The 24,353-nt window shown below is 47.4% G+C and overlaps 1 protein-coding gene across 2 annotated transcripts in view; it reads left to right on the top strand.

Annotated features, from left to right (window-relative positions):
* Positions 1-21,954, top strand: part of CIT (citron rho-interacting serine/threonine kinase) — a 121,871-nt gene extending 99,917 nt beyond the window's left edge. Inside the window, exons 30-47 of one of the 2 annotated variants that reach the window (XM_016201606.2) lie at positions 1,534-1,696; positions 1,965-2,129; positions 2,637-2,774; positions 3,317-3,497; positions 4,087-4,178; positions 4,721-4,825; positions 5,014-5,183; positions 6,423-6,503; positions 6,662-6,797; positions 8,611-8,750; positions 9,674-9,766; positions 10,833-10,941; positions 11,031-11,159; positions 11,819-11,899; positions 13,532-13,610; positions 13,731-13,910; positions 18,423-18,723; positions 19,531-21,954. In XM_016201606.2, coding sequence (XP_016057092.1) covers positions 1,534-1,696; positions 1,965-2,129; positions 2,637-2,774; positions 3,317-3,497; positions 4,087-4,178; positions 4,721-4,825; positions 5,014-5,183; positions 6,423-6,503; positions 6,662-6,797; positions 8,611-8,750; positions 9,674-9,766; positions 10,833-10,941; positions 11,031-11,159; positions 11,819-11,899; positions 13,532-13,610; positions 13,731-13,910; positions 18,423-18,723; positions 19,531-19,554 — 2,367 coding nt within the window. In that variant the 3' untranslated portion in view covers positions 19,555-21,954. The remainder of the gene's footprint in view (positions 1-1,533; positions 1,697-1,964; positions 2,130-2,636; positions 2,775-3,316; positions 3,498-4,086; positions 4,179-4,720; positions 4,826-5,013; positions 5,184-6,422; positions 6,504-6,661; positions 6,798-8,610; positions 8,751-9,673; positions 9,767-10,832; positions 10,942-11,030; positions 11,160-11,818; positions 11,900-13,531; positions 13,611-13,730; positions 13,911-18,422; positions 18,724-19,530) is intronic. The other variant, XM_016201607.2, reaches the window with a different exon arrangement.
* Positions 21,955-24,353: the final 2,399 nt, after the last annotated feature.

Here is a 24,353-nt window from a genome sequence, read left to right on the forward strand (position 1 = left end):
AGGTCACTATACAGGACTCCAGAGGGGCTCTCAGCTCAGGTGTATGGGACTCCAGAGGGATTAGCAGGTCACAGGTATGGGACTCCAGGGAGATTACAGGCCATGTATATGGAACTCCAGAGAAGACTAGAAATCACCTGGCCCGGTCCTTTTGATTAGCTCATGAAGTGACTGGGACCCAGATTGCTAAAGTTACCTTCTTAAAGTGCCTGACTGGATAGTTACACCCTCCACCAAGCACTGCTGCTCCATCCCTTTAAAATTGTAGCAGACAAATGAAAAACTAACCCAAAACATCCCCCCCCCCATAAAACTATGGACAGGGTTTCATATAATATAGATGCACACAGAAATATTTTGTTTTTAATTGATTTCAGAGAGGGAGGAAGGGAGAGAGTCAGAGAGAGAAACATTGATGTGAGAGAGATACATTGATTGGTTGCCTCCCCAACACGTCCTGACCGGGACAAACCAGCAACCTAGGTATGTGCCCTGACCGGGAATCAAACCTTTAACCTTCTGGTGCATGGGGGATGCTCCAACCAGCTGAGCCATACCGGCCAGGGTGGGAAGATTTTATTTTTTAATAAGCCCAACACATGCTTCCCTGGACCACTGAATCCCGCCTGTGAGTTTTGGCCAAAGGTGTTCTCAGTTTGCAAAGGCCTGTAAAGAATTTAGTTTCCTTCCAAAGGCGGTCCTACAGCAGAGTAGCAGTGGCAGCATTTCCACAGGCAAGGCCTCTGATGACTGGGGATACTGAGGATTGAAGTGGGCAGTTGGCCTCAATGCTCCCGATGCTGTATTTATAGGAAGGGGATAAGAGCAGCATTCGGAATCAGCCTACTGCTTGGTGGTGGCTGCAGGGGAAGGAGCTTCTTGCATACTGTGTGACTGTGTGTTATGCTTATGATATTTAATCTTTTTTATTTTAGCAGTGGACTATTATCTGATTATGTCATTTGATGTAGTTAGGGTGTTTCCATTTTTTTTTTTTGGTCTCATTTTTTGTTTTCCTTTTTTTCTTCCATGTGCAACACACGTTTCCATTTCCATTTTTTTTGAGTAAGCCCCTTGTTCTGATGTCAGTTTGAGCATTTCATTTTTTTTTTTGCCTCTGTTTTTTGAAACACTCATCTCTGTGTCTTGTAACTAAGCATCATGAGACGAATTCAAGGCAAGAGTGATTTCCGAACCATCTCTCCTGACTCCACCCTCCACTTGCATTTTTTGAGGGTAAAGAATCGGGAAATGGCTCTCCTCCTTGAGGATGCTTAAGGAAGAGGCAGTGGCAATCGAAGCATCTTTAAACCCTCTCGGTGAAAACTTGTGCGCCCTTATTTTTTCCAGCCGGCTGGAACAGGCTGTGACCCATCTCCCCCTCCCCCCCTTCACATGCCATTTTTACTAAATCCGCTTACAGTGAGTATGCTCCTGGCTTTCGTGGTGTGCTCTCCCCGAGTCAGAGTTCCTTTAGCTAGTTTAAAGTGCCAGTTTCCAGGAGTTAGGAGATATCTCTGTTTCCATTGCTAGGGTTTATTTAGTCGACGGAAAGAGGACCCTGCTTTGCCCACACAGGTTCCTCTGCAGTACAATGAGCTGAAGGTGGCTCTGGAGAAGGAGAAAGCTCGCTGTGCAGAGCTGGAGGAAGCCCTTCAGAAGACCCGTATCGAGCTCCGGTCCGCCCGGGAGGAAGGTAGGGGCTCCCAGCCCTCTGTGCAGTGTTAGGCCCGATCTCAAGGAGATTGCTCAAGATTAGCTCAGCATCTGTATTGTTGGCCCATAAGCTTTCAGTACAGACACCTAAAGTCTGAAAATTTCACGGCATCCTTGGCGTTGCCGATTTGGTACAATGCCTGTCCTTTTGGTTTGGGGGTCCTTGAAAGATAGCCCGGGGCAATTCGCTTGGCTTGGGCCTCTCGGTGACTTGGCTAACCATAGGTGTTGGGCTACTCTCTCCCCAGCTGCTCACCGGAAAGCCACAGACCACCCGCACCCATCGACGCCAGCCACTGCGAGGCAGCAGATCGCCATGTCTGCCATCGTGCGGTCACCTGAGCACCAGCCCAGTGCCATGAGCCTGCTCGCCCCGCCGTCCAGCCGCAGAAAGGAGTCTTCAACTCCAGAGGGTACGTTCTCAGGCCGTTGGAGTTTTGTTGACATTTTTTTCATCCAGTAAGAAATTCAGACATATGGTAAAAATGGTAAATAAAAATAATACGGTATAAAGAGTAAGGCTCAGAGCTTCTCCCATCTCCCCAGGCCTAGTTCCCCTGCCAGGAGCCACCCGTTGCATCCCCCAGCGGTAGTTCATGCATGGACGCACAAACGGGGTCTCCTTGTGCTTTCGACTTGTGTTCCCTAATGACTAATGATGTAGAACATGTTTTTATGTGCTTGTTGCCCATTTATTTATCTTCTTTGGAGAGATGCTTATTCAGATCCTTTGCTCATTTTTCAATCGGTTATTTGTCATTTTATTATTGCTTTGTAAGAGTTCTTTATATGGTCTAGCTACAAGTCCCTTGTCAGTGATATGATTTGCAAGTATTTTTTCCTGTTCTGTGGGCTCTCCTTTCACTTTCTTGGCGGTATAATTTGTACCACTCTAATGATTTTTAAAAATTTTTCTCCAGAATTCAGCCGGCGTCTTAAGGAGCGCATGCACCACAATATTCCCCACCGGTTTAATGTGGGACTGAACATGCGAGCCACGAAGTGCGCTGTGTGTCTGGATACTGTGCACTTTGGACGCCAGGCATCTAAATGTCTTGGTAAGAGCAGCAGTGGTATGTTTGCGGTGGGCCCCTATGTGTCTCCACCTAAAAAAAAAAATCTATCTGGCGGAGGCAGTTTTTCTCCGTCCCGTGGAGTATACTCATTTCCAAGCTTCTTGTTTCAGTGGGAGGGTGCTCTTTCTCTCCTGTTAGAGGAGTGAGTTCATACCTCTTCTCAGCTCAGATCTCCAACCTCCTGTGCAAAATGCCTTGGGCTTTGCCAATTTCCAGCCCCCTTTTTATCAGCCTGGTCTCTCCCTACCATTAGGCTTTGTGCTTGCTGGCTCCAACTCGAATGTGCAAATGTGTTCCTTACACATCTGTTTGTGACAGCCTGGGAGAAGCCAGGACAATTGGATTGAGAGCACTTGGCTCTCTCATTTCCTGTCTCTGTAGAGGCCTGGCCTCTGGGAAAGCTTGGGGATTACTTAGATGACACAAGCCAGGCTGAAGGCCTGGCCAGAATTTGGTTGGCGGAGGAGGGGAATGGTCCAGGATCAGTCAAGTGAGTTTTCAGGCTGTTCCTTGCTTTTCCCTAGAATGTCAGGTGATGTGTCATCCCAAGTGCTCCACGTGCTTGCCAGCTACCTGTGGCCTGCCCGCCGAATATGCCACACACTTCACTGAGGCCTTCTGCCGTGACAAAATGAACTCCCCAGGTCTCCAGACCAAGGAGCCCACCAGCGGCTTGCACCTAGAAGGGTGGATGAAGGTGCCCAGGTATCATTGCAGGGTGGCTTGGTGAAGGGTGGCAGAATGTTGCCACCCCAAAATACGCCACTTGGGGGTAAAGATTATTTTGAACTAAAAGCACTTGCAAAACAGCAGGTGCAAGGACATTCTGACCTCCCCTTTCTCTTCCTGAAAGTCAGAGATAAAACTGTGTAAAAGCTGCCCTCCTTGTATCAGGAGGAAAGAAACATTCTTGTCATCAGAGATGGGGAGTCAGGGCTGGCCTTCCTGTACATTCTAGTCACTTTTCCACAATTATTACTCTTTGTTCAACTTAGTAGACAAGCACTTGGGCCTTTGGGGTCTTTATTTTCTTCTGGAGACGGTGATATAAAATACAATTTGTATGCTTTCCTCCTGTTCCTCTGTTTGGTATCAGTTGAACTCCTTTGCCAGCCACAGAACCTAGAGGGGCGAAGGAAGTTTTTCCTCCCATGCACTGGCCACTGCCATTCCAGGTGTTTTTAGAGAATTCTAGTGATAATTTCTCTGGGATCCCCTCCCCACTTCACCCCTTCCTCCTGCCTGATTGTCTTCTGAGTTCGAACATTTTTCTTTTCCATCTCTGTTTTCCCAGGAATAACAAACGAGGACAGCAAGGCTGGGACAGGAAGTACATTGTCCTGGAGGGATCCAAAGTCCTCATCTATGACAACGAAACCAGAGAAGGTAAATTAGTAATTCAGGGGGATTTTATTGCACGTGGTGGACCCAGGGCTCCCAGGCTTGGCGTGAAGGCTTTGTTTTTCGGACTGCGTTGCAAGCCTTCTACGATATTCCATTTTTGAAAATTAAAAACCAAGTGACTTTGCTAAAGGTTATTGGTACGATACTCACGTCTATAGGTCTCCCCTCTGAAGACCCTGCAGGGTGCTGCCCTGAAGATTCCACCTGCTAATACACCTTCCGAGAACTTCTGCCTCAGTCAACTAACCCATAAATCCGCATCGTCATCAGAAATTTGACTGTGCTACTCATCTGACACACTTTATTTTTTTTTATCTTCCCTCTCCGCCTTCTCTGCACATCCCTTCCCTCCTTTGTTCTCGTGTGCCTCTCTTTCCACGCATACTGTCTCTCTCGCCCTCCCCCTCTCTCTCTCTCTCGCTCCCTCTCTCTCTCTTCTTCTCTCTTTCTCTTTTTCTCTGTTCTCCCCTCGTTCTTGTTCCTGTTCTTTTGTTTTTCTTTCTGCCCTTCCTCTTTGCACCAAGCTGGACAGAGGCCTGTGGAAGAATTTGAGCTGTGCCTTCCCGACGGGGACGTATCTATTCATGGCGCCGTTGGTGCTTCTGAACTCGCAAATACAGCCAAAGCAGGTGAGGAGAAGCAGGAGCCTTGCCTCGGAGCTGGGCTGGGCTTGCTGAGTCAGCAAGGGCAGGAGGGGCCCACCGTCCTCAGCTCCCCCCATCTTAGCAATGAGACCTCTGATACCTCCGGGCCATCCCTCCCGGCGGGAGTGGGGGAAATCCACACCCAACCCTGTGCTCTCTGTCGCATCTCCTAGATGTCCCATACATCCTGAAGATGGAATCCCACCCGCACACCACCTGCTGGCCCGGGAGAACCCTCTACTTGCTAGCTCCCAGCTTCCCCGACAAACAGCGCTGGGTCACCGCCTTAGAATCAGTTGTCGCAGGTGGGAGAGTTTCTAGGGAAAAAGCAGAAGCCGATGCTGTAAGTATGACAACGGGTGCTAGAGCTTGTCTTTGAAAAGTGGGCTGGCTTGGTGGGGGTCCCGCTGGCTGTCATGATTTCCCTCGAGCTTCTCTGAGGGATGATGGCTCGATGACCAGGACTTCTGTGGTGACAGAGATACAGGCTCTCAGGTGGCTTGTCTAGTATCATGGGCTCCTCCCACAGCCCTTTAGAGTGGGGGAGTCAGCACTGTTAGCCACCTCTTAGTTCTGGCAACACAGCAGCTAATGGACTTGTAAGGAAATCCTCTCCCTTGTTTACTCTGATGAATTTATTTGGTTTGAAGGCTTGAGTTTCAAGCCCTTCAGCCGTGAAACAGCACAAAAGGCTGCCGGCAGCCATGCCGACTCCAGGCAGGCTTTTCATAACCTTCTCAATCACCTCCACACGATTTGCTCTTCCGTAGGCAGGTTCGAGATCCTACTTATCTTTGAGATGTTAGCAACGTAGGTGTGCCTTGATTGGCAGCAGCCCTCCTGGAACATTCCAGGATATAAACAGGGCTCATTGCTCCCTGGCATTTTCTCCATCAAAGACCAAACAGCTCTTTTCTAACACTTAGCTGCTAATAAACACGTTAAGTGCTAGCAATCGGAAATCCTTACCCATGTGCCTCCTGATAAGGAACTCTGCTCACCGGGTAGACTTGTTTTAATGACCTGTTTCATTGTTACCCACGTGTGCCTTTTACTGAAATCCATGTTAATATGTGTACAATAGGGCCACGACTGCATTCCCTATGAGCTTCTGTCTGCGTGGGTTCAGGTAAAGAGATTCAGAAGCTTGTTGGTTTGCTGCTGATGCTGTGCTTTGCACTTTTGCTGCAGCCTGGAGGGGAAGGAATCTTCCATGTGGCTTATTAACCCTTTGCAGGTGATATCTCTTTAGCTTCAGCTTATTTCCCACCCCAGAATATTTTCTACATTTATTATACTCATCTCTGCGTCCAAGGGGAGTTATAGCTCTGATGCTAATTAACAACCACCCCGGAGATAGCGATAAGATTCATGTCTTGCCTTTTGAGGTCAGATCAAAATATGAGGCAAGCCAAAAGCAGATGTGTGTTTCTGCGTGTTTTCAGTAGTAACTTGCCTTTCTTTGTGGATTAAACTTCTCTGCATTCTTGCTTTTTTGTCTCTCTGGATGTTTTGGCCATGAACAGTTCAATCTCACCAGGCTCTCTTCTTTTTTTTCTTATTTCCTTTTATATATGAAAAGAAATTGCTTGGAAATTCCCTGCTGAAACTGGAAGGTGATGACCGGCTGGACATGAACTGCACACTGCCCTTCAGCGACCAGGTGACGATGTTTTCTGGACACTGTCAGCTGGTGTCTGGCAACAGCCATATGCAGTCAAGAAAGAAAGAGCTGTGCCGGCTTTGCGGCTCTTCCTGTTTGGGGTTGTTATGGTGACGTGATGATACTTATGTTCTACCTTTGGACTTCTGCCCTTGCAGGTGGTGTTGGTGGGCACCGAGGAAGGGCTCTATGCACTGAATGTCTTGAAAAACTCCCTCACCCACGTCCCAGGAATTGGAGCAGTCTTCCAAATTTATATCATCAAGGACCTGGAGAAGCTACTCATGATAGCAGGTGGTAGGCCAAGGACATGGCTCTTTTTCTTCACTTTTAAGGAAAACTATTTGAAAGCCAGATGTCATGCTTGTAAAACCCAAAAGCAGGTGGGAGCAGAAGTAGCTCTTTTCTCTCTGTCCCTTTTTGTGCCCAAGCTGATGGCTCGCTTCATTTTCGGTTCCCTTGGGGTCCAGTGTATCTCACCATGCCAGGTGAAGGGTAGCGAGCCTCAGACTCGTTAAGGTCAGACCTTTGTCCTTGTTGCATTAATACCTCTGTGAGCCACGACCTTCTGAGAGCTTGCCACTCTGCCAGCTTTCTCTCCTGTATCTCTGACTTCTCGGAGACCCTTTGTGTAGATTCACCACTTGTTAAGGTTTTGCAACATTTTCTCTCTCTCTCTCTCCCTATAATACACAGTCAGTTCTTCAGCATATCACCTAAGAATCGGGTATCCTCCACACAACCATGGCAAAATTTTTTTCTCTCTCTCTTTATTGGTGCTACTGTTGTTTGTTTGTTTGTTTATTTGTTTTTTAAGGGAAAACAGTAATTTACTGGCTCAGCGTTGGAAATACCCACAGTTAGGTCTTGTTTTAGGCACAGCTGAATGGATCCAGGGATTGAACAAATATGGTCGGGAGCTGACTTTTGGTCTCTCAGCTCTTTCCCTGCTCTTACTTGCTTTGTTTGTGTGTTTCTTTCTTTCTTCTTGTTGGTTTCCTTCCTTTCCTTCCTCCCTACTTGACTTTATTCTTATTTTTTTAATCCTCACTCTAGGATATTTTTTCCATTACTTTTCCGAGAGAGTGTAAGAGGGAGAGAGAAACCTCGATGTGAAAGAGACACATTGATTAGTTGCCTCCTGCACGCACCCCAACCCCTACAGGGACCGGGGATGGAGCCTGCAACCGAGGTACGTGCCCTTGGCCGGAATTGAACTCGGGACCCTTCTGTCTTTGGGCCAACGCTCTAACCACTGAGCAAAACTGGTTAGGTCTTGACTTTATTCTTTAGAGAAGTTTTAGGTTCATAGCAAAACGGAGCAGAAGGTACAAAGATTTCCCATAGGCTCCCTGCTCCCAACCACACACAGCCTCCCCCACTAGAGGGTACATTGGTTACAATGGATGAACCTGCACTGACACATCATTGTCACCTAAAGTCCATAGTTTACACATGGGTTCACTCTTGGTGTTGTATATTTATGGGTCTGGACACATAGGTTGTGGCACGAATCCTCTTTGATAGCATCATACAGAATAGTTTCACATGGTACAGTTATGAATTTATGGAGTTTAACCCTTGCTGGAATTCAATGCTCTGATATATTGCCCACAGTCAGATTTTATCTGTGCCCCCATCATATCCTTTAGAGTATTTATTGTTCTGTGTAGTGATCCAGTCCAGGATCATACACTGTGTTTAGTCATGTCTCTTTAGTCTCCTTTAACCTGAATGGATCTTTAGCCTTTCTTTTGTCTTTCATAACATTGCCATATTGGACTAGCCCAAGCCTATTGTTTTCTAAAACATCCTCTCGTTCCTAAGGCATTCTTTTTTTGGTGGGGAGCACGTTTGAAAAGTATAGCTCACCTTGTCTGATTTTCTATCTGCAGAATTTTTTTTCTCCCAGAATCTTGACTAAGAGACTAGGTGTTTTCATTTGAGGTCGAAAACTTGGACCTAAACTGTGTTTATGGGAATTTGTGGAAAACAGCCCACTGGGTGGCCTTGCTGGCTTTTGTTTGTGAATAGAATTAGAACTGCCATCCCGAGTCTTTGCTTATTGGCCTCACACTGACTAAGAAGCTATTCCTTTTCTCCTCAGGAGAAGAGCGGGCCCTGTGTCTTGTTGATGTGAAGAAAGTGAAACAGTCCCTGGCACAGTCTCACCTTCCTGCCCAGCCAGACATCTCACCCAACGTTTTCGAAGCTGTCAAGGGCTGCCACTTGTTTGCTGCTGGCAAGGTGAGCTCTCCTCAGCGCCTCAGCTGGCGGAATGTTTAATGAATTTTCAGGCCTTTTTTCCTAATATAAGCATTTTAGGGCTATACATTTTCCTCTAACTACAATTTTGGTTGCACACTGTACATTTTTATTATTCCACATATTTTTAAATTTCTTTCAGTTTTTTTCTTTGAATGATGAGTTACTTAGAAATGTGCATCTTAGTTTCCAAAAATTCCAATAATTCTGATTTTCCTGTGTATTCCTCCCCTACTCCGTCCCATTTCCCTCCACCCACCCTGACAGCCACCTTCATTTCAGGACTGATTTGAGCAATAAGCTTCTTTTCACCCTTGGTGAAATGACAAAGATCTAGGTGTAGGAGGTGAAGTAAGAGAGATTCAGCTGATCTAGAAAGACAAGAGTTTTAATGTAGAACACTATACACAGATCTTAGCTAAGAACTTTTCTTTTTGGACCAAAGTCTTCTCCAGATTCTTATAGCAATGTCTATTGCCTTTCCCCTCCCTGGGGGGATAAGATTCTCAAAAGAATCTGTCTCCAGCAAATGACACATACACACAAAATGTGTGTGGGAGCAGGTGGATTTCCTGAGCCTTTCTCTGCATTTCTGTTAAATCGGTGGTTCTCAGTCAGGGGCGAGTCTGCCCCCCAGGGACTTTGGGCAGTGTCTGGAGGCATTTTTGCATGTCATAACTGGCTATTGCATCTACTAGGTAGGGCCCAGGGTTGCTGCTAAACATCCTGCAATGCACAGAACAGCCCCTCACCACAGGTAACTATCTGGCCCAAAGGCTCAGTGGTGTCGAGGTTGAGAGACCGACCTCTAAATTGATGTGCTTTTCCTAGTTTTGCTTTGAGTCAGTATATACTCCAATGACACTCTTTTTTCTTTTTTTCTTTTTCCTCTCATTGCTTTTCAGATTGAGAACGGGCTGTGCATCTGTGCAGCCATGCCCAGCAAAGTCATCATTCTGCGCTACAATGAGAACCTCAGCAAATACTGCATTCGGAAAGTAAGCCCTGGCGTGGTCTGTCAGCTCTGCCTGTGAGCTGGCAGGCGTGTGTCTGTCAGGGAACAGCATGTCCCTTCACCTGCTGTCCTTTAGCCTGGGTGACCTTGGAGAGAGTGACCTGTCCTTCCTGGGGGAAATTCCAGAGCTGCTAGTAGCTGTAGAGAAACATTTCATCTTGGTGGGCTGTTGTTAGTCTAGTTTGGATTTTTTTTGAGCACCTACTGGTACCAGAGACTGAGCTGCTACTTTATAAACACTTTCTGGAGCAGCTCTGAGAAGCAGGTGTGGCAGTCCCCAGTTTCAGGTGAGGCGATGGATGGAAGCTGGCTGAGGTCCCAAGTCACAAAGTGGAGACCAAAACTGAAATTTGATTTTTCCTGCCATTTCCTTATGTCATGTTGCCTAAAAGTTCCTCACACTTAGTAGGTGATCAGTGAATGTTCAGTGGTCATGATAATGCTGATCAGAGTTTGAACTGTTAGCTTCAGGAGAATTCTCAGAATCATTGCTGCTTTCTAATTTCTCGCCACCATTGTGAATAAGCGTGTCTAGATTATTGAAGCCATTAGGATTGGCCTGAAAACAAGCGGGAGCAATTAGGAGGCAGATAATTCAGGCAGATGACGACAGTGATGATGATGGTAAATATATAGGAAATATAGGTTCAAAGTAGAAACACAGAAGCTTGAGGAAAGAAGGAAGCTAAACCCACTCCCTCCAGCCACGACTTAATAGTTGGTGTCATTTTCCAGGCTTTTTCCTCTGATAAAGAATATTGTATTTTTAAAGCTCTCCTTTGAATGCTATCTTTTCACTGAACTGGTGTTTCTGACCCTTTTGGGGGGGGCGGGGAGCTGTAATTTGGCTTTATTTTCTTAGTCTGGGGTTGCAAAGAATTCAGAGATAACAAAGGGACACGAAAGGATTGAATGTGCTGTGCCCAGTCTATAGCTTAAGTCTGGTGGCGACCCTCCAGGCTCTGTTAGATGCCTAAGGTGAAACAGGAGACAGTGGGGGCCTGGTGGCCTTGGGTGACACTCAGCCTCCTCTCTGCCCTCTGCCTCAGGAGATAGAGACCTCAGAGCCCTGCAGCTGCATCCACTTCACCAACTACAGTGTCCTCATCGGAACCAATAAATTCTACGAAATTGACATGAAGCAGTACACGCTTGAGGGTAGGGCCCCAGTCGCCCCAGCCCACGCCCTGCTCTGGCCCTGCGCCCACTCGAGCCGTCCCTGACCCCGCTTCTGCCTGCCTTTTCAGAATTCCTGGACAAGAATGACCATTCCTTGGCGCCTGCTGTGTTTGCCGCCTCTTCCAACAGCTTCCCTGTCTCGATCATGCAGGTGAACAGCGCAGGGCAGCGGGAGGAGTACCTGCTCTGCTTCCACGGTGAGGGGGGCTTGCTGCTCATTGCTATTTTGAGTGCTGCTGGGCACTCCTGGTGGGGCCAGGAGTCTGAGATTGGGTCCACCAGGGGCTGTGGGTTGGCCGGTGGGACTCTGGGGCAGGGCAGGTCCTACTGGGATTACCGAGAACATCATTCCAGCTGCCTCAAAGGCTCCTCGGGGTCCCCTGTCCTGTCCCCACCAGGGCACTAACCCAACCCAGCACTATTATATTCTGTCCAAAGAGCAGGTAGTTCTTTCCTTCTCTATCCTCGCTTCTTTCTCTCTCTTCCCTTATTTTTTTTTGTCTGTCTTTCCTTCATTTTTTTTTCTCTCTTGATGTTTCTCTTTTCTTTCCAAATCTCTGGGTCTTTCTTTCTCTTCCTTCCTGTCTCTGGCTCTCTGTTTCTCCCTCTTCCTCCCTGTCTTCCCTACCCTTGTCCTCCTTCCACCTCCCTTTCTTTTCCTTTCATTCCCCCCTTTTACTTGAACCCCCTTTTTCTAATAAGTCAGGCTCAACAGGGGTCCTTAGGTTTTAACAGTCCGGTGAAATCTGGCCAGTGGTCCCCTGGGCATGGTTCCTTCTTCCCCTGTCAAAGTGCGTGTTGTTGACACCCCTAGCCTCTGGCTCTGCTGACGCCCCTGGGCTCTGATTCCTTGCAGAATTTGGGGTGTTCGTGGATTCTTACGGAAGACGTAGCCGCACAGACGATCTCAAGTGGAGTCGCTTACCTTTGGCCTTCGGTAAGTGAGGCAAGGTATAGAGGGCTCTTTCGGCCCAGCAGCTGGTGTCCCGGGAAAGAATTGTGGGTGGAATTCTTTTTGGCCTGAGCACTGTGCTCGTGGAGTCCATTGGACAGACACCAAGCCCCACATGTAGTGGTCACCTGAGTACGTGCTCAGGGCAAAGATTCTGGAGGTTGATGAAGAACTGCATCAGCCAAACCCCCCAGCCTTGTGAAGTGTTTGTTAGGTTCTCATGAGATAAAGAAGACCTTTCCCTGTGAGTTCACTTAAATCATTTCAAAGGCAGCAGGGCACAGCTGAACACCTATCAATATTATCAGTTCTAACTGGGGCAGAGCACTTAGGTCCAGGCCATGCTTTTTGTAAGTATAAACAATGCTGTGATGAACATCTTGCACTAATCTTTACACACTTGTCCAGTAGTATCCTATGCTCCTAAGTTCTACAAGTGGAACTACATACATAGTCACACATACACACAAATGTGTACACACTTGTCTGTGTGACTGCTCTGAATTACTATCGAAGCTGAAATACCCTTCAAGGCTTTTTCGTTTATCTTCACTGCATATCAAGTTTCAAAACTGAGTGACTTAATGCAACTTATTGCCCGTGATCTGTGGTTGTCTAGACAGTTCTGCTTCCTGTGGGGTCAGAGGGGTCACAGGGATAACTAGAAATTCCACAGTGACCTCACAGACGTGGGAGCTTGGCTGGGGCTGGTGGCCGGAAGCTGCAGTTCCTCTCCATGTGGGTGGAAGTGGAAGCTGTGAGGCCTTCTGGCTTTTATCATATTCTGCTGGGTAAAACAGGCAGCGGAGCCAGCCCGGAGTCAGGCAGGGAGACCCCCCGGAGGCACACTGTAGCTAACACCAAAGCTAAGTTTACCATGAGTATAGGGGTGATTATCTCCTTTCCCTTTAAGACAGAAAAAAGCTCCGGTCATATCCTAGGGTTTCAGTGACACTGTGATGTTAAGAACAGAAATACCTAATTACCTATGTACCCAGTCTTTTGTTACTTATTTTTTTCAAAATGCTTACAATCAAAAATTTAAAAACATGTACCATGAAAAGTCTCATCCATAGTACCCATCTTCCAAATTCTCCATCCCCACTCCCTCCAGAGAAAAAAAGTTAGTTTCTTATTAGACTAAGCTATTAGTCTTATTAAATTAAGTTAGTTAAAACAAGTTTCTTATCCTTCTAGGGACTTGTGCAAATACAGAGACAAAAAATATACTCTTATATCCCTTTTTGTTATCATTATAGTAGCATACTTTACACATTATTCTGAGTCTTGCTTTATGCACTAAGTAAAACTGCACACCTCAGATTATTTTCCCCGTGTCAGTACATGGAGAGGAGCTTCTTGCATTTTTGTAGCTGTGCAGAGTTCCACAGATGTACCAGAATGTATGTAGCTGGTTGCCTCGCACATACCCTTGAGTTAATTCCCATCTGCTCTGACAACAGGGCAGTGAACACACTCGAGCATGCCTCATTGGGCTGGCATGTGGATATGATTCCTTAGGTGGGATTGCTGGGTCCAAGGGTGCACTGCAGGCAGGTCTTAATTTTGTTTCTTCTAACCCTTCCTCCACACTCCTCCTCCGTGGTGGCCCCGCAGCCTACAGAGAGCCCTATCTGTTTGTGACCCACTTCAACTCGCTCGAAGTGATTGAGATCCAGGCACGCTCCTCCCTGGGGTAAGCAGTGCCCTCCAGGCTCTGAAGAGCCCAGCTGTTGGGATAGGGGTTGAGGTCGGGCGCGTGTTTCTTCCTTTCCCACCTAGCAATGCAGCTAACCTCACTGCCGACTCTCCACAGGACCCCTGCCCGAGCGTATTTGGAAATCCCAAACCCACGCTACCTGGGCCCTGCAATTTCCTCGGGAGCTATTTACCTGGCGTCCTCCTACCAGGATAAACTAAGGATCATTTGCTGCAAAGGAAACCTCGTGAAGGAGTCCGGCACTGACCACCACCGGGGTCCCTCCACCTCCCGCAGGTACCGTGCCTCCTCTTCCTCATTACAGGTGCCAGGTCCTTTCTGCAAAGCAGAAGGAAATCTTGCTAAACAAGCTGGAGGTTTCCCAATATTCAAGCTCAAGCCACTCGTTTCCTTGAGTTGTACAGCATTGACATGACATAGTCACAGTAAGTGCAGAAGAAGTTTTAAATGCCCCCTTAGGAAAGGTGGAAGAAAACGCCTGGCCTTTCCCTGGTGGGTGTTTTCAGTGGCTCTGTTTGGAATGGAGCATGAACTCCTCATTCATTGCTTCAGCAAATATTCTTCCGAGCTCGTTAGGCAGTCATGGGAGGTTCAGTGGTCAATAAACCAGATGCATCTCCTCCCTGACAAAGCCCCAGGGTAGAGACACATTCAGCGGATTCCAGCACAGCCTAGAAGGGTGAGGCTGCCTTCGGGATCATTTACGGTACCGTGGGAGCTCAAAGAAGGGCCCCTGCCTGGACTTGGGGGTTCAGGGAAAATTTCCTGGAAGAAATGAGGTCCTATGTATATTTCCCTCTTTCTTTATATGTTTTGTGATTTTTTTTTTTTTTTAAACCAGGCATCTCAAATAATATAATGTGGTAACTCTGGAAATCTGATCCCCCTCCCTGGGCTTGTTGCTGTTTATTTAGTGACGCCCCCTAGACTAATTCTGTAAAGTTTGTATTCCTTGTTACGGCTGCCATGGAAAGTTCTGGGGATATGGTTTTTCTCATGAGGTAGCTCTGAATCAGGACAAATGAAAACCAGCCCTGAGAACAGTCTTTTCCCAGGAGTAACCAGCCTGGTGAGATGTGGTTTTCTGGGGAGCTTCAGCTCTGCCGGGCTCCCTCTGGTGGCGGCTACGCTGCTGGCTTCCATGCCTCCTGTGGCTACGAGGCTGTTGCTTTCAACATTGCCACAGATCTGGGGAGAAAGCCATGGGAATAGGTGAAGTTAAGTGTCACAAAGCTTGTTCTTCCCGAGATTCAGCTGTTTTTCTTGCATAAACACTCTTCGAATTGTTGCTCGCCTTTGGCTAATTTCTAGAGCTCTGGAAAGTTGATTTTGACCATGTCTGTCGGTGTTCTTGTTGCTTTTATGGAGGAACAGGTTTCCGGAGGTCTCGCTCTGCCACTGGAAGTGCTCTGCCCCTTCCCTTTAACAGGTGGTTGCACACTGTGCATACAGCAAACCTTAGCGTATTGTGGAGATTGCCCGTCGGTGTAAGAAGTATTTTTTCCTTCTTTTTAAAGCCTACATAGCATTCCTTCCCGTGACCTTGACTTACTTAATGGCCCCCTTCTCAGTGGGTGTTTGTTTGGGTTGTTTCCCGTCTGTTGCTATAGTAAATGGTTTTGCGCCTGCGTCATTTTGTCCTTCTGCGTGCTTAGGAATTTCGCTGTATGACAAATTCCTAGAAACGGCTGTGCATGTGTAATTTTGATAGATGTTGCTGAGTTTTCCTCCATGGAGGCTGAACCTTCCATAGCCCCACCAGCATGTGTGGAAGTGGGGCTGGGTACACAGATGAAAAAGGCACTTTTTATTCCGCAGGGATTCTCGGTTTGGTGGAGGGATAGCCTCTAATATTACAAAATGCTTCGATCTTGGAAGAGAGAGCCATCAGTTCAGTACTTCGAGGCGATGTCCAAATGAATAGTCTCTCTTTCTTCTGCTGAAATAGGGGTTAGTCAGAAATGTTTGGTCAGTGTGATTTGAATCCCAGGAACTTGCTGCATAACCAGCAGCTCCTACCCCTTGGCTTGACCTGACCTTAGGAGTGGCTGCTCAAAGAGCTGCAGTCCTCCCCTGGGAATTTCAGATTTTATTTAAGTTGTTCTTATTTTATTTACCTAGACTTCATTTAAGTAGTTCCAAGTCATGCCAAGAACAAATCAAAATACTGTAATTAGATTTTTTTTCTCCATTGCCTCACTAGTTTGATGGCCAGGCATCTTCCTCTTGAGATTCTACAGAGTCTCTGTAATGAGTTATTTTTTCTGTAGTTGAAAATGGTTCCAGTTCTGTGAACACGGGACAGAAATAATGCTGTTGCTTTCCTGCTGCTGCCAGGCATGTCCGGAAAATCGGCAGTTAGTCTTTAGTTGCCTCTTGGCTTATACAGTGGTCTGCTAGCTGCAGACTGCTTTGGTGGGGTCAGAATGTAGAAGTCCGAATTTTGGAGGGATGGGTAGATGTGCTGTTTTTTTCTTTATTGTGTTTTCAATGGAGAAATACATCATCTGTTTACAAAATAGCTCTTGAAAAGTAGAAGGAGTATAGATACTATAAAACAAAGTAAATTCCAGTCTCAAGACACTGTGTACATCATGCAAAAGCAACAGTCCGATATCCAGGTTGTGAAAACTAGAATTAAAAAATTGCTACATAGCTTGGCAAAACTGGGGTGCAGTTACAGAAAATGTTTAATAAACTGAATTTTTACCTCCAACGTGTAAACAAAATGACAAGACTAAATCTGGGCCTGGCGATCTCAGTCTAAATCTTGAAGCTACACTGTGGGCCTGGCCACATCGCCCTGATCTGTTTAGCAGAGCGGGAAATGTAACTCTTTGCAAGAAGCATAAAATTGACGTGAAAGATCATTGTTATTAATGGATACGGAGATGGAAGATCGCCCGCTCGGCCTACAGTGATGGGCGTTTTCCTTCATCCTGTTAGTCTAAGCCGACATCCCCAGTGGCCTTCCTTAAGCCCTCTTCCTCCGGCAGTAAGCTCTCTCTCACTCACTTTATGATGGGCCCCTGCAGACACATTGTATAATTTCTCTTCCATTACAAACAGACTTAATGTAATTCTCCTACTCTGGATTCATTTTGTTATTTGTCTGCTATGTCTTAAAGCCACGTACCTAGAGATGAGTATAAACCTTGATTTCAAGCTGCTGAAATCTGTTACCACGTTCTGTTGCTGCCTACTCAGCACAGGAGCTTCTGGCTTTCTGAGCACTTGTTATCTGGATCTTCTCAGTTAAAGGTTGCACCGGGAAGCACGAGGATGACATGAACTATATACAACAAACTGACCGCTTATAAAATTATCCCCGCTCACCAACCTGTTTCACTGTCGAGCAGGAATTGGCAAACTTTCTCTGTAAAGGTCCAGCCAGAGAGTAAATATTTTCAGCATTGTGGGCCATGTGGTCTCTGTCTCAACTACTCAGCTCTGCTGTAGTGTGAAAGCAGCCATAGATGGTGCATGACCGGATGGGCATGGCTGTGCTCCAGTAAAACTTTATTTATAAAAACAGGCATCTGTCTGGATGTGGCCCTCGGCTTCCTCTAGTCTTTCTCCCCCAGTGGATCAGTGTCTTCACTGCCCAGTTGCTTTTGATTGTGGGCATTGACAAAAGAGATTCTGGTAAAGTTAGACCAATAATTGAAAAGAAAGAAAATTGATAAAATGATAACTGTTCTAAAGAGAAGGATTTAAATTTCAAGGAAAACAATAGGCCTTTGGGAAAACCAATGACTCTCACATATGTTCTAAGAGACGTAAGAGCCAACATCGGTGTAATTAAAGGTGCCAGGTAGCACGTTAGCGTACAATTATGCTGAGAAAATTAGAGCAAAATAAATCAGTATGAGATTCATACTTGGTTCCTTCTTAGACTCAGCATGCAATTGTAATTTAGATTTTTAAAATATCTAGGATAAAATAAATTTATTTTCCTGATTTCTCCTTTTGCTTTAAGCCCCAATCAATGACCACAGGTCTCCAGGTGGATTCAGTATAAAATGTTCCCATTTTAAGTAGGTTGCCTTCTCCCAGCACTCGCTCTGCTCAGATAATGAGGACCCAAGTACCTTTTCTGCTCACGGAGGTGGGAAGGAATTGACTTGGAAGGAAGGCTGCTTTTTAGGTCTATTTCTCGATAGTGTTTCTTCAGAGAGGTGGTTAGGGACATATGGTCAGAAATCTTCATCTGAAACACCCAGGCCAGGACTAGGTGCAGGATCAGATTGGTTGTACAAAAAGGCATCAGTATTTTCTTTTGGGGGGGGGCAGGGGGGGGGCAGTAATTTCAACTGTTTGGTTATTAACCGTCATCACCCTTTGGGGCCAGGGAAATTTTTGAGCCAGCTGCACCGTTTTGATCTGCCCTGCTCAGTTTCCTAAATATATCAGGCCCGATCCCAGCCTGCAGTCCACTAGCTGGGGCTGTCACCCAGCCTGTTTGCGGGTCCTTTCTCTTGTCCGTACAACGCGGGTCCTGCTTGTTCCCAGCTTATAAGTGCTGTTGTGACAGCAAGAGCTGCGCACAGGGCTGGGCACACAGTAGGTGCTCTGACACCAGGAAGCTTGATTTTCTTTTGTCGTCATCTTTGCTTGCTTCTCTGCCCTCTGTACCCCAGTAAAACAGACAAAAAGCCTCAAGAACTCCAGATGGGCCTGTTTCCTCATAATCAGTGGTGGGCTGAGCATGGGGGTTTCTCAGAGAAGGAAAATGCCCCTTTGGGGTTGTGACTCCTCAGCTCCCCCTCCCTGTCCTGTTGCCAGCAGCCCCAACAAGCGAGGCCCACCAACATACAACGAGCACATCACCAAGCGTGTGGCCTCCAGCCCGGCGCCACCGGAAGGCCCCAGCCACCCGCGAGAGCCAAGCACACCCCACCGCTACCGAGAGGGACGGACAGAGCTGCGCAGGGACAAGTCTCCCGGCCGCCCCCTGGAGCGGGAGAAGTCCCCGGGCCGCATGCTCAGCACACGGAGGGAGAGGTCCCCCGGGAGGCTGTTTGAAGACAGCAGCAGGGGCCGGCTGCCTGCGGGAGCCGTGAGGACCCCCCTGTCCCAGGTCAACAAGGTGAGGCACCATCCAGAGGCAGAGGAATGGCCTCGGGAGCTGAGGCCCCTCGGGGCACCTGTTGTAAAAAGGAACTCGGTTACTGTAATTCAGATTTGGTGAGAAGGAAGATGTACTTGATTTCACAAAAGGCTACCTAAGCAATGGATAGTGTGTATGTGCGTGTGTATGTGTGGGCCAGAGAGGATCTGTCCCTTCCTTGGAGGCAACTGGTGTTGGCAGTTTCTGGAGAGAGTCTCTGCGTATAAGCAGACGTGTGTGTGTTCTCTCTTCTTACACACAAACGACATACGACACAAAATGTTCTGTGCCTTACACCTTTTTCAAACACACATGCAAATAAATATACACCTCCATCAAGCATTTTCAGGAAGGCTGCACAGGCACTGGTAGCAGTGGCTGTCTTCTAGAACTTTGAATCTTCCTCACTGCAGCTGATTTCCTGGATCGCATTTTTCTTCTGATACCATCTGCAGGTCACTGTCGCGCCCCTGCCTGTATAGACGGGAGAGAAGCCATCTAAATGTTTGTCTCTTATCTCTCCTGCTTTACTGATAACATGGTGTGTGTATGTAAAACAGTAGGAATACACACATAGCTTTTGGGGACTTTTCCGTGAATTTCAGTCCCTGACGGACTCCAAGCTCTGAGGGTTGGCTCCGCTAGTTGGTGCCACCCTGCCCAGCACTCCGTGTTAACCACCGAGGCGGGACCAGCTGCTGCAAGCTTCCTGTTTGGATTATGCAAAGAGCACAGCACTTTCTGGCCTCTGGTGGCTAAAACCCCTCCCTCTCCTTTTGTTCGCAGGTCTGGGACCAGTCTTCAGTATAAATCTGTCAGAAGAGCCAACTCCTCATCTTAATCTGCAGGAAAACACCAAACACACATGGAACTCTGCTGAAGGGGACCCCAGCGCATCTGCTCAGCTGCCCCACGGCACAGCTGGACCCAGACCCACCTCAGCACGGACACCCCTGCACCAGGAGGTGCGGGGGGCTGAGGCTCTTCGGAGCTGCGGCACCTTCCTGCGGCCATCCTGTCTGCACTTTGTTACTCTTACAAAGCATTCATAAACTTTTGTACCGAGCTCTAGCCTGTACCAGTTCATCAGAGGACACCAACCGGGCACCAACTGCGACGTGGTTAGAACCTATTAATAGCTACTTTAAGATCCTAGGGTTGGTTTTTTGTTTTGTTTTGTTTTTCAGTTTTTTCCTTTTTTTCTTTTTTTTAAAGACAACAGAATTCTTACTAGATTTGAATAGCAATGTATTTCCTGTTGTAGTCATTTTTAGCTAGATCACACCACCAGGTCTTTGCTACTGAAACGTATTATAGAAGAGTCCCTGCCAGTTGGCTAACCTCCTGCACTCACCTAGGTCCATTCTCGCCCTCGCCCATCCTCACAGATGGCCCTGCTTTACCCAGGGTGACATCTTAGCCAAATGTTTACTGTTCTCATTGCCTTTTATGGCCTTGACGACTTCCCCTCCCACCAGCTGAGAATGTATAGAGGTCATCGGGCCTCAGCTCGGAGGCAGTGACTTGGGGCCAAGGGACCTCGAGGAGCTTTTCCTCCCTGCCCCTAGTGTCATCTCCCCAGCCTGCTGTCCCCGCTTTCCATGTAGCTTTGGCCAGGAAAGCATGCAATAGATTCGCTCAGAGCCCAGCACCCATGGGTCTCTGGGCCCAGGAAGGGACTGGGGGCACCCACCTCCTGTCCGTGATGGCACGCTGTTCCCCGCCCTGGGATGGGAAGAGACCCGTCCGGGAGTTCTGCATGGCGGTTCACTGCATGTGCTGCCCCCCGACCTGGCTGCCCCCCTCGGGGTGCTCTGCCGATGTCCTAGCACCATACCATAGTTCCCGCCGAATCGAGACCCTCTTGACGACTTGCCAACTCACTGGCCACACAAGCTGCAGTCTGTAGCACTGAACAAACAAAAACCAAACGCTCAAGCCTTACGACCAGAGAAGGATTTCAGCAAACCACCACCTCACACGTTCACGCTTCCTGCCGACTCCCACGTGGATGACTCTGTTCACACAAAACCCAGCACGGTTCTACCCCACAAAACTGTGACTTCCCCAGCGAGCCTTCCCCTAGGGCTAGACTGAGACCGGGATGCTGGAGAAGGCAGCCGCAGCTCAGCTCCCCCGGCCAGGGTCCGGAAGCCTCCTTAGGCGCAGCGACAGCGCGGCCCACCCTGTTTCCACCCTCTGGCGACCAGTCAGTTCCCAGCGACTGGTAAAAAACCAACTTAGAGGCTTTGCGGTTGGCAAGCTAACTAGCGGCCTTACTTCTGCCTTTAATCTCCCACAAGGCATCTCTCGCTTCGGATTCTCCATGACTCTTAGGCACGCCTCCAACAACCAAGGCACATCCTAGGTAGGCTGACAGTAGACCCTTGTCCACCGCAGCGGGTGGACATGACCGTGTTCCAACCCATGTGTCCACAGTTCAGACCACTTTCCAGATTGCAGCCTGGCCCAAGTCCTGGCTCCTTCCTGCTCGTCTCTTAATCTAAGTGCTTTCTCATCTGAAACACCCATGACCCTCTGTGTTGTCTCACCCTCAGCCAGTGTCATGCTGTTGTGTTTTATGTATCGCTTAGAGTCTTTGGGGTCATCCTGTATCCCCTCCCTCCCCCAGGGCAGATCTGACTGAATGTTTGCTGAAGTTTTGTCTCTTGGTCCACAGCATTTGGAAAGGTCGCTGAAAACTGGTCTTTCAGTCTCGGCATTTCATTAGGATCTCCATGAGAAACGGGCTTCTAGAGTCCCGAACATGTATATCGTGTGTCCCATTTGTGAAATGCTTCCTGCTCTAGAACTAGCTCAAAAGACTGTACATATTTACAAGAAACTTTATATTCGTAAAAAAAAAGAAAAAAAAAAGGAAATTGAATTGGTTTCTACTTTTTTATTGTAAAAGGTGCATTTTTCAACACTTACTTTTGGTTTCAAAGGTGGTAGTTGTGGACAGCCATCTTCCCTGGAGGGTGGGGAGCTCCGTGTGACCACCGAGATGCCAGCAGGAAATATTGTAACTCGAAATTGCAGTCAAAACGCTTATTAGCATCAATAAGATTCTAGGTTTCCAAAAGTACAGGCTTTTTCTTCATTACCTTTTTTATTCAGGACGAGGGAAGGAACAATGCAAGATCTGCCTTGAGAGGAATGAACTTTGCTGTTGAACAATAGTGAAATAAAGCAATGATCTACAATGTTTGCTCTGGTGCAGTGACCTTTTTTATTTCTCGAGTGAGACCATAAAAATCCTAAGTATGGCGAGTGCCAGCTTAGGCCTGTTATCCTGGCTTTTGCTCTGGGGTGGTGGGAGCCACATACAGGCTGGGGCACGCTGCTTTCCCGGAATCGAGACTGGTGACGTTCTCTTCTGACAGTGGGACATTGCCAATGTTCGGTCAGTACTTTCAGTGAACCATGAAGTGGTTTGTTAAGGTCACTTTATTGGGCTGCAGGACTGGAAAGCTTAAGCAGCTGGGCCATTTCGAAAGGATTACTCGAGGGCGGATTACCCAGCTCACCTAGGATGCAGCCCATTGGGGAAACAGTCACCTTAAAATGTCTCTTGTCCCATATAAGGCCATGGGGATTTAAAGATGTAGATTTCCTTGGAGGGAGGGGCTCAAGGTCATTTAAAATGTAAATATTTCTGTTTTTAACGAGATGAATTTTTATAGTCTACAAGGAAATTTTTTTCTATGATTTTTTTTTTTTTTTTTTTTTTTTAGTTCATTAATAAAACTTCACCTGATCCACACAAAAACATCACTTTTGGCAGTTGGTGATTTCCTCATGGTTCCTGTTGCTTTTAGTCTTTGGTTTTTATTTTCCAATGAAGTAACCTGACCACAGTTAAAATCTGACTTACAGGGTCGTATCTCACATGGCTTGTGACAAGAACTATAGTTGTAATTCTGTTCCTCTTTCTTATTTTACTGTTGGGGATAAAAATCTGCCCAAGGTCACAACTGTAGTAATGAAAAAAAAAATTCAGAAGATGAGCCAGTGAAATGTTGGAACCTTTCTCTCCTCAATAATACTAGAAAAAGTCCATTAAATACCAACCAGCCATTTCAGTTATTGTTCTGAGGGTTCTTGTGAGCCACAGAATACTTCATAAGTAAATGTGGTTTGTTCCTAAAGGGGTCTGACCGAAAGGTTCTTTAGACCCTAAGGAATGACCTCAAAGAAACAACCGATCGCCCTGGCCGGTTTGGCTCAGTGGCTGAGCATCGACCTGGGATCCAGGAGATCGCGGTTTGATTTCAGTCAGGGCACGTGCCTGGGTTTTGGGCTTGATCCCAGCAGGGGGCGCGCAGGAGGCAGCTGATCAATGACTCATCGATGTTTCCATCTCCCTCTCCCTTCTGCTCTCTGAAATCAATACAGACATTTAAAAAAAACACAAAAAATCGACCAATGAACCACACCATATTCCTGTGCCTCAAGCACAAAATTAGACGATACGTTTCTGCCCTTACAGCTTAATTTTCACAAGACTGGAGTCCGGCTGCATAGCAATTTTCATAACCATGAAACTTCAGGATTTGGAGACCTGGGCCAAAAAGGGATGGTTTGCTTAATGGGACTGAACAGCCAGCTTGTCTTCAGACCTGGGTCTCTTGAATGGTTTGCCCGAGGAAACATTCACTTGGATTTCACTCTAAAGCACTCACGCCAGGCCCACAGGGGTGGGGACTAGCTAAGCTTTCAGCCTCGTAACAGATAAATCAGCCTGTTCCAGGGGCTCTAAAATAGGGGTGACTTTGCTCCCCTCCCCTGAGGGCATTTGACGATGTCTGGAGACATTTTTGGTTGTTATCTAAAGGGTAGAGGCCAGGAATGCTGCTAAAAGTCCTACAATGCCCAGGACAGCCTCCCCCCCACACCCACCAAAGAATTATCGGGCCCAAAATGTCAACAGTGGCAAGGTTGAGAACCTTGGCCTGTTCCAGTCAGGTTTCTTTCATGGTAGTTTAAATATTGACTATAATGTCTGAGGCGTGGCGACAGTGGCTCTAGGCACACAGTGTTTATATATGAGAAAAACAGTTGATCACCTCCCTGATCAAATGTCGAAGCTTTATTTTCCCGAAGCTGGGAGGGTGCGGGCCGTGGAAATACGGTACCGCAGTGATCGCTTGGCTCTCCCTCGAGTCCATCAATGATTAATGGAACTGCCCGGAAGGGGTTGTTAGCTGTAGAGGAAAGAGCCTTGAAAGTGACTTTACTACTAGACACAGCTCGGGCTGCATTTCAGAAACGCGCAGGGGAGAGTAAGTTGACCCTGGGTGCGCGCAGCTGGAGCTGTCTCCTGTTCGCACTTGCTGTTGAGTTTTCCAGATGAGATGGGTGAATTCACCCCAGGAGGTTAGGAAAGGGAGCGGGATGGCCCGCAGCCTCATCCAGGCAAAGGCCCCTTAGCTGTGTTTAGGACAAAAAATATGAGGTGGCTGTGGGAGGTGACCCTGTTGGCGGAGCGCCAGGTTCATCCCAGGGACCTGGCCGGCCGCCGAGCTTGGGCTCTGGCTGCTGCAGCTTTTAGGATGCTAAGGGTCTGGCTTACAGCAGGGACGACTCAGGATGGCCCTTGCGGATGT

The sequence above is a fragment of the Miniopterus natalensis genome, chromosome 20, assembly GCF_054644295.1.
Source record: "Miniopterus natalensis isolate mMinNat1 chromosome 20, mMinNat1.hap1, whole genome shotgun sequence".
NCBI lineage: Eukaryota > Metazoa > Chordata > Mammalia > Chiroptera > Miniopteridae > Miniopterus > Miniopterus natalensis.